Here is a 9940-nt window from a genome sequence, read left to right as displayed (position 1 = left end):
CCCCCAAATCCACCTCAGATCCCATCGATTTGGGTCAAAAAAGAGCTTTATGGGGTTGGTCACAACCATCAGTGTTTTTTTGGGAGGGGGAAATATTGGGTTTTTGGGGGAATTACTGGAGGTTTTGGGGCAATATTTAAGGTTTTTGGGAACTACTTGAAATTTTGGCATCGTTATAATGAGGAAATTGGTCCCTGGTGTCTTTTTTGGGGGGGTAATTTGAATTTTTGGGGGATTGCAACCTCTTCTCTTGGTGGAACCCCAAGAGAAGATGAGATCTCAGGCCAAGTTGGATGGAAGCCCTTGGAGATGTTCCCACCACCTCCTGTTGATGAAGAACCATCATCAACTCAACCTTGGAAGGTTTTGACCCATTTCTGTTTCTTTTCCCCCATTTCCTTGGGGTTTTTTTGGTGTTTCCCTCAGGAGAACCTGAACCCAAGGTCCTCCACGCAGCCGCCCTGCAACGCCTGGTGGTTTTGTCCCATGGTCATGGCCAAGAATGTGGTTTTGTCCCTGATGTGAAGTCCCCAAACCCGGGCAATGGGACCCAACTGGTGTGGGAATGCGTGGCTGGGCACAGCTTCTCCTGGGGTGTCCCCTGGGATTGTCCCCACCCAAGTGGTCACCACCTTGAAGGGCAGAACTTGGGGTGTTCCTCGTCCATCAGCGGCCGCCGGCGCTCGCTCCGTTTGGCCAACGAAGCCAGGAAGGGGGAAACTGAGGCAGAGGGAGAAGCTTCATCACCCATAGGGGGTGGGGACCAAGGAGAAGAACCAGGTGGTGGTGGCAGCACAGGTGAGCTCCTCCTTGTCTTCTTCACCACATCTTCTGCTCCTCCACCCTCATCTGCCTCGATTCCCCATCTTCTCCCAGTCCCAGGGGCACTCTGACCACCTTCCCACCAGGTTCAGATCTTCCTCCAACCCCTTTTGCTCCAGATTTGGTGCCACCAAATTCTCTGGGGGCTTTGCTGGAGGAGGAGGTGGAGGAATCTCCCACCAACCTTGTTGCCACCACAAAACAAGCCCAGACCTTTTTCCATCCAAGCAAAGATGGAAGCACCTCAAGGTCACTTCAGAAGACTCAAGGAGATCCAGCTCTTGGTGTTTTCCAAGAGTTTTGGATCTTCTCCCTTATCCAGACTTGATGAGACTCTTTTTGTAGCTCCTTGAGAAGAAGTTGAGCTTCTACCAGTAGAGCTAAGTTGGCCACAGCTCCTCTTGTCTCCTTGCAGCTCCCCACGTGGAGATGGGACCCACCACAGAAGACCAGGAGAGGTGAGTGGTGCCATGTCTGTGTCTTCCCCTGGTGTCTCACTGGGTTCTCCAGAGCTGAAGGTCAAGGTTGGACCCATCCACCTCATCCCTTCAGCTTCTCCAAGGTTTTGATGGGAGATCTTCCATGATAACCCCCCCCCCCAACTTGACTTTGTTGGGTTCCTGCAGCACCTCCATCCTGGAGGAGAAGTTGGAGCAGGGGGTTGAAGCCCAAGAAGAGGAGGAGGAAGAGGAGGACTTTGGAGATGACCTCACCTACACTGATGATCTGAGGGATGAGAACTACCACCCATCTCTGGACAGGTGAGGAGCACCTGGAGCTTCTGGGGAGGAGCCCCTGGACTGGGAACCACACCAGAGGCTCCTAGTCCAGATGGGTGTTGCACTGGGAGGGTCTCAAGCCACATCCAACCAATGTCCTACCACATCCAGCCATGGCCAACTGATGTCCTAGGTCATCTAATCATGTCCTACCACATCAGTCATGTCCAACTAATGTCCTACCACATCCAGCCATGGCCGACTGATGGCCAACCACTGTCCTGGCCATGTTGAACCATGGCCAGTTGATGTCCTACCACATCCAACTGATGTCCTACCACATCCAACTGATGTCCTAGGACATCTAATCATGTCCTACCCCATCAGTCATGTCCAACCAATGTCCTACCACATCCAACCACATCCAACTGATGTCCTAGGACATCTAATCATGTCACATCCAACCAATGTCCAACCATCTCAATCATCTTGCCTGTCCCTGTTCTCCTCCAGTGACTCGGACCCACCACGTCGGCCAAACCAGACCAAGACCAGGAAGAAACCCATCAAGGAGGAGCAACCTCCACTTGAACCAAACTTGACCAGCTCCAGCCCCTCAGAGGACATGGTTGGTCAAGTCAGGTGAGTCACCAACCATGGGATGGACATCCTGGGACAATCATCTCTCCCACTGGCCACTTAAAGGAGCCTTTTGGGGCAACGTTGGAGATGCTGCTGTTGAGAAACCAGCTGGAAACCACCCAACCATCAGAAAGTCCAAGCCCTGAGCTCTGGGCAGGTCCAAGAGTGTCCCCAAGAGGGGTTGATCCATCTCTTCGTGGTGACATTGTCCATGGGACAAGAGCTGCTTGGTTTTGTTGGGTGGTGGAGCTCACAGAAGGGGGGTGTGACACGTGGGTCTTGTTATGGGGCAACTTAATGAGTTGGTCCTGGGTGGTTGGGGACCTGCTGGGACCAGGATTGTCCCCAGAGGGGTGGAGAAGACCCCTTGGACCACCCCCATGGTGGACATCAAAGCATCAGGAGGTTGAATGGATCAGCAGATACATTGTCCAGCAGCTCAAACCCACGGAGGGACCTCAAATCAACCTCAAGTGTTGGCCAAGGAACGACCCCGACAACGTAATTAACCAATTCAATTCACCACCTCCTGTTTGGGGGCTGGAAGTTGAGTTTGAATTGTTCCTTCCCACCCACCTGGCCTCAAAAGTCACTTCTGGAAGGATCTTCTTCCACTTTTGAAGGATCTTTTTCCATTTTGAAAGGATTTACCCACATCTTGAAGGATCTTCTTCCATTTTTGAAGGATCTTTTTCCTTTTTTGAAAGGTCTTCCACTTTTGATCGATCCTCTTCTACTTTTGAAGGATTTACCCACATTTTGAAGGATCTTCTTCCATTTGGAAGGATCCTCTTCCACTTTTGAAGGATCATCTTCCACTTTTGAAGGATTTACCCACATTTTGAAGGATCTTCTTCCACTTTTGAAGGATCTTCTTCCGTTTTTCATGGATCCTCTTCCACTTTTGAAGGATTTACCCACGTTGTGATGGATCCTCTTCCACTTTTGATGGATCTTCTTCCACTTTTGAAGGATTGACCCACATTTTGAAGGATCTTCTTCCACTTTTGAAGGATCTTCTTCCACTTTTGAAGGATCTTCTTCCACTTTTGAAGAATCTTCTTCCACTTTTGAAGGATCTTCTTCCGTTTTTCATGGATCCTCTTCCACTTTTGAAGGATTTACCCACGTTGTGATGGATCCTCTTCCACTTTTGATGGATCCTCTTCCACTTTTGATGGATCCTCTTCCACTTTTGAAGGATCTTCTTCCATCTTGAAGGATCTTCTGCCACTTTCACCTCTCCTGAGGGTGTTAAACCCCCATTTTCCATCGGAACGACCACAAAATTCCACATCTTGCCATCAAATGTCCTACCAAAAAAATTCCCACAATTCCCCAGGTAAGGAACGTGCTGCTCCATGAAGGTTTTGATTCCTTTTCTTCTCACAAGATCCCTTTTTTAGGGGGGGGTTCTCAACACCTTTTTTTTATCTCCTCACAGCTCTGGAACTTCTTGGAAGATCCTTGGATGAGTCAAAAATCCCAACTCCAGGTAAGGAAAATATGGTCAAGATGGACTTTTTCTCTTCCTTGACCCACATGGAGCTCTTGGGGGTCAACCAGGATCTCCAAATTCCAATTAAATTCCATCTTTGGGTTGGAATTAAACGATCTTCAAGGTCCCTTCCAACCCAACCACATGTTGACCCCACAGAAGATCTAGATTTAGATCTTCATAGTCCTTGAAGCCAAAAATTCATTCAAAAATGGGATTTTCCCCCATTTTTGGGGTTCTCCTTCCAAAATCCTCATCTTCACCCCCCCCAAAATCCTTCAAGATGCCCCCAACGACCATTGGAAGGGGCTGATGAACACACCTCTTGACTTTCTTGGCCAACCAGTTGAGTTTTGGACCTTTTCACACTCTCCTTAAAAGCCCCACCCCCAATTTTAAGCCCTTTTTCAACCAGAACTTAGTGAAAAAAAACCCATTTTGATTCAATTTCCTCCATTTTTTGGTCACAGCAGCTGGAAAAATGAAGAGACAAGTTGACTTGACCAGTTGTTGGTGCCTCCATCTTCTCCACCCAAAAGGTAACTTGATTTTTAAGACCTTTGGGCCACAAATAAAAGGTCCATCTTCTATTTTTATTTCATCCTGAGGTCAAATTTGCCCTAATTTTCTGTTCTTTTAATCATTTCTGCCTTTTTTTCACCTCTTTTTTCTTCAATTTCAGGAAATCCACCCAAACCAGCTGAAGTTTTGAAGAAATTCCAGCTCAACCTTTCGTTGATCCAACCCATGTTCTTCAATGTCCTCAAAATGATGTGAAATATTTGGATGAGAATTAATAAAGAAGAGATTTTTTTCCCTATTTTTGGGGTGTCTGGAAGGTCCTTTTGTTGAAAACGTCGTTTCCTGCTCCCCCAGGAAGGGGGAAATGTCCCCAAATGTCTCCCCCCAAAATGGATGAAATCAAAATGGTTGCCCAGAAGGTGGTTTTTCATCGTGGGGGTTTGGTGGGAACCCATGGTTGAGGTTGGAGGAGGAGGTCTTGGTTTGGGGACCAAGGTCTTCATTTGGGGATCAATATTGAGGACCAAGGGCTTGGACTGGGGACCAAGGGCTTGGTTTGGAGACCAAGATTGGGGACCAAAGTCTTGGTGTGGGGACCAAGGTCTTGGATTGAGGACCAAGGTCTTCATTTGGGGACCAAGGTCTTCATTTGGGGACCAAGATTGAGGACCAAGGTCTTGGTTTGAGGACCAAGATCTTGGTTTGGGGACCAAGATCTTGATCTGGGGACAAAGGTCTTGGATTGAGGACCAAGGTCTTGGTTTGGGGACCAAGGTCTTGATCTGGGGACAAAGGTCTTGGATTGAAGACCAAGGTCTTGGATTGAGGACCAAGGTCTTGGATTGTGGAACAAGATCTTGACTCAAGTTGTTTCTTCTTCCTGTTGCAGCTCTGAGAGGCAACCACGGGACGAGGACGTGGCCCAGATTGGACCCAAGAGGATCAGGTACCTCTGGGGATGGGGAAGAGCCACCATGTCCCAAACCCCCTGAAGAAGATGCTGAGGTGCAGCTTGAGCCTTTTTGTGGTGGGACATCATTGGAGGTTCCTCAAGGGCTTTATGGACTTAAGTGGAGGTTTTGATGGGTGGGAAAGAGAGGAGATAGTTGAAGAAGACCTTAAATGGGGTGGTGGATCCCAAAACCATGTCCTTTTTGGGTCTCCTCCTGCTGATGGTTTGATTTGCTGCATGAGAAGGTGGTGGAACAGCCTTGGTTGCTCTTGTTGGAGGTTCCTCCAATGCTTTATGGCCTGAACTGGTGGTTTTGGTGGGTGGGGAAGAGAGAAGATGGTTGAGGAAGACCTTAAATGGGGTGGTAAACCCCAAAACCATGTCCTTTTTGGGTCTCCTCCTGCTGATGGGTTTGGTTTCTTCCAACCTTCTTCTCCAGGAAGGCGGCGAAGCGCGAGATCCTCCTGTGCGACTTCGAAGGCTGCGGCAAGATCTTCTCCAACCTCCAGTACCTGAACGTGAGGGTTGGGGAGGGGGCAACCCATGGGCTTCCAGTCACATTTCACACCCTGGGGAGGTGGGCCAGGGGCATCCAAGTTCTTCTGGAGACACCAGAGGTCTTGGGGACCCAGCAGAAGCTTTTGTTGACCCACCACGAGTCTTGGGGACCCAGCAGAAGCTTTTGTTGACCCACCACGAGTCTTGGGGACCCACCAGGAGCTTTTGTTGACCCACTACGAGTCTTGGGGACCCATCAGAAGCTTCTGTTGACCCACCATGAGTCTTGGGGACCCATCAGACCCATCTTGAGATGGAATTGGGCAACCTAAACCTCCCTTGTAGCTCTCCAAAGCCAGGACTTGTTGGCCCCAATTGTCCAGCAGCTTCTTGGTGGCCCTGAGGTCACTCTGAAGTGTCCTTTGACCTCCTCCCAAGTGCAGCTTCTCCCAACATCCTCTCAAAACTCCTCCTTCTTCACCCTCAGCACCACAAGAAGTACCAGCATGTCCACCAAAAGACCTTCACCTGCTCAGAACCCACCTGTGGCAAGTCCTTCAACTTCAAGAAGCACCTCAAGGAGCATGAGAAACTTCACAGTGGTGAGTTCTCCACCTCGGGGTGGCCACAAGGTCCTCAAGGTGGCCACAAAGTCCTCAGGGTGGCCACAAACCCCTCTAGATCAACACACACCTCCCTAAACCACCTCTTCTGAGCTGGTTCCACCTCTCCTGGCCAACAGGTGACTATCCCCACATCCTCACCATCCATGGGTCCAACCTTGGTAGATGCCACCCCACCCATTTCTCCTTCACCATCTCCATTTTGGTGCTGAGGATCCATCCAGCTCCTCAAAAACCTGAAACCCCCCCCAAAATCCATCCCAGAACCCCCTCAAACATCCATCCTGGAAGGTCCTCGACTGCTCTTCTAGGTTGGACCAACTTCTCAACCTTCTTTCTTCTGCCCCACCAGACAAGAGGGACTATATCTGTGAGTTCTGCGCCCGATCCTTCCGCACCAGCAGCAACTTGATCATCCACAGGAGGATCCACACGGGGGAGAAGCCCCTCCAGTAAGTCCCAGTTCCACCAGAGCCCTCCAGTGACTCTCCAGTTGACCTCAAGTTTCTCCTCCATCGCTTTCTCAACCTAAATTTATCTTCTGAGGGGAACCAGGGGTCTTAAAAGTTCTTGATTTTCTACTTTTTTGGCCCAAAAAGTGGTTTTTCAGCCCCTGGTGGAGCTGAGCAGGGTTTGGAGAAGCTCCATGAGTTGGGACTTCCTAGTCCTGGCTCCCTCCAGTTGACCTCAAGTTTCTCCTCCATCACCTTCTCAACCCAAGTTGAGCTTCATGGAGGAACCAGGGGCCTCCAAGTTCTTGATTTTCTACTTTTTTTCCCCAAAAAAGTGGTTTTTCAGCCCCTGGTGGAGCTGAGCAGGGTTTGGAGAAGCTTCATGAGTTGGGACTTCCTAGTCCTGGCTCCACCAAAGCCCTCCAGTTGAGCTCAAGTTTCTCCTCCATCACCTCAACCCAAGTTGAGCTTCATGGAGGAACCAGAGGTCTCAAAGTTCTTGATTTTCCATTTTTTTGCCCAAAAAGTGGGTTTTTTTGCCCCTGCACCTTCTCAACCTAAATTTATCTTCTGAGGGGAACCAAGGGTCTTAAAAGTTCTTGATTTTCTACTTTTTTGGCCCAAAAAGTGGTTTTTCAGCCCCTGGTGGAGCTGAGCAGGGTTTGGAGAAGCTCCACGAGTTGGGACTCAAACCTGGAGGGTGTTTTGAAGCCCCTTCAGTGTTGGTTTTGCCCAACTCCCACCTCAAACTGCCCCACCAAGATGAGGTGGGGCCGGTTCTCTCATTTTGGACTGATTTTACCTCATTTTATCTCCTAGATGTGAGATTTGTGGCTTCACCTGTCGCCAAAAAGCCTCCCTCAACTGGCACATGAAAAAACACGATGCTGAGTCCTCCTACCAGTTCTCCTGTGACCTCTGTGGCAAGAAGTTTGAGAAGAAAGACAACGTCACGGCCCACAAGAGCAAAAGTCACCCCGAAATTCCCCAAGGACCTTCCCAAAATGAGCTGGGGCCACCTCAGGTGGCTCCATCTTCATCTCCCAACTTCCAGGAAGAGCCTGGAGGGTTGGTAGGGGAAGCTCTGGAGATGCCAGGACTTGTGGACAACTTGGGGGGTGAAGTGGAGAAGGTTCCACCTCCCGTTGACGACCCGGGAGGGAAGGTGATGGATGATGGTGGTTCCTAAACTTCATCCCACCAGTTTTTGGCCAAAGGAAGGAGCAGGAAACAAGATGGGGGGGAAGTGGAACCATGATGGACCTTCCAAGGTGTGTCCAGGTGCCAAAAGCTCCCAAGGAACAGGAAAACCTGAGGGGAAATCCTGTTTTCCCGCCAAAATCGCCCGTCACGCGAAGGAAGAGTTCCCAGAGGAACAGGAAGTTGCCAAAGTCTTCAATAAAGACACATTTTTATGGGTAAAAGTGGGGGTTTCCCCACTTTTCCCTCATTTCCCCCCCACTTTTCCCTCATTTTCCCCCCCATTTTGTTTATTTTTCCCATTTTTCCCCCATTTTTCCCTCATTTTCCCCCCATTTCCCTCATTTTTCCCCCCATTTCCCTCATTTTTCCCCCCATTTCCCTCATTTTTCCCCCCATTTCCCTCATGTGGTTTTTCAGCCCCTGGTGGAGCTGAGCAGGGTTTGGAGAAGCTCCATGAGTTGGGACTTCCTAGTCCTGGCTCCCTCCAGTTGACCTCAAGTTTCTCCTCCATCACCTTCTCAACCCAAGTTGAGCTTCATGGAGGAACCAGAGGTCTCAAAGTTCTTGATTTTCCATTTTTTTGCCCAAAAAGTGGGTTTTTTTGCCCCTGGTGGAGCTGAGCAGGGTTTGGAGAAGCTCCACGAGTTGGGACTCAAACCTGGAGGGTGTTTTGAAGCCCCTTCAGTGTTGGTTTTGCCCAACTCCCACCTCAAACTGCCCCACCAAGATGAGGTGGGGCCGGTACTCTGATTTTGGACTGATTTTACCTCATTTTATCTCCTAGATGTGAGATTTGTGGCTTCACCTGTCGCCAAAAAGCCTCCCTCAACTGGCACATGAAAAAACACGATGCTGAGTCCTCCTACCAGTTCTCCTGTGACCTCTGTGGCAAGAAGTTTGAGAAGAAAGACAACGTCACGGCCCACAAGAGCAAAAGTCACCCCGAAATTCCCCAAGGACCTTCCCAAAATGAGCTGGGGCCACCTCAGGTGGCTCCATCTTCATCTCCCAACTTCCAGGAAGAGCCTGGAGGGTTGGTTGGGGAAGCTCTGGAGATGCCAGGACTTGTGGACAACTTGGGGGGTGAAGTGGAGAAGGTTCCACCTCCCGTTGACGACCCGGGAGGGAAGGTGATGGATGATGGTGGTTCCTAAACTTCATCCCACCAGTTTTTGGCCAAAGGAAGGAGCAGGAAACAAGATGGGGGGGAAGTGGAACCATGATGGACCTTCCAAGGTGTGTCCAGGTGCCAAAAGCTCCCAAGGAACAGGAAAACCTGAGGGGAAATCCTGTTTTCCCGCCAAAATCGCCCGTCACGCGAAGGAAGAGTTCCCAGAGGAACAGGAAGTTGCCAAAGTCTTCAATAAAGACACATTTTTATGGGTAAAAGTGGGGGTTTCCCCACTTTTCCCTCATTTCCCCCCCACTTTTCCCTCATTTTCCCCCCCATTTTGTTTATTTTTCCCATTTTTCCCCCATTTTTCCCTCATTTTCCCCCCATTTCCCTCATTTTTCCCCCCATTTCCCTCATTTTTCCCCCCATTTTGTTTATTTTTCCCATTTTCCCCTCATTTTTCCCCCCATTTCCCTCATTTTTCCCCCCATTTTATTTTTCCCATTTTTCCCTCATTTTTCCCCCCATTTCCCTCATTTTTCCCCCCATTTTATTTTTCCCATTTTTCCCTCATTTTTCCCCCCATTTCCCTCATTTTTCCCCCCATTTTATTTTTCCCATTTTTCCCTCATTTTTCCCCCCATTTCCCTCATTTTTCCCCCCATTTTATTTTTCCCATTTTTCCCTCATTTTTCCCCCCATTTCCCTCATTTTTCCCCCCATTTTATTTTTCCCATTTTTCCCTCATTTTTCCCCCCATTTCCCTCATTTTTCCCCCCATTTTATTTTTCCCATTTTTCCCTCATTTTTCCCCCCATTTCCCTCATTTTTCCTCCCATTTCCCTCATTTTCCCCCCCATTTCCCTCATTTTCCCCCACTTTTCCCTTCTTTTTC

General features: G+C 49.3%; 1 protein-coding gene across 1 annotated transcript; it reads left to right on the top strand.

Annotated features, from left to right (window-relative positions):
* Window positions 1–426: 426 nt before the first annotated feature.
* Window positions 427–7917, top strand: ZNF692 (zinc finger protein 692; the record flags this gene model as incomplete). The annotated part of the gene is made up of 9 exons (XM_009999470.1): window positions 427–594; window positions 1238–1280; window positions 1449–1583; window positions 2055–2183; window positions 5093–5149; window positions 5595–5673; window positions 6141–6255; window positions 6629–6728; window positions 7548–7917. Coding segments are annotated over 9 exons (1196 nt in total), but the record flags the coding sequence as incomplete, so codon positions are not given.
* Window positions 7918–9940: the final 2023 nt, after the last annotated feature.

Source organism: Chaetura pelagica, unplaced genomic scaffold, assembly GCF_000747805.2.
Source record: "Chaetura pelagica isolate M959 unplaced genomic scaffold, ChaPel_1.0 scaffold876, whole genome shotgun sequence".
Classification (NCBI taxonomy): Eukaryota; Metazoa; Chordata; class Aves; order Apodiformes; family Apodidae; genus Chaetura; species Chaetura pelagica.
This window is presented reverse-complemented; position numbering and strand designations above follow the sequence as displayed.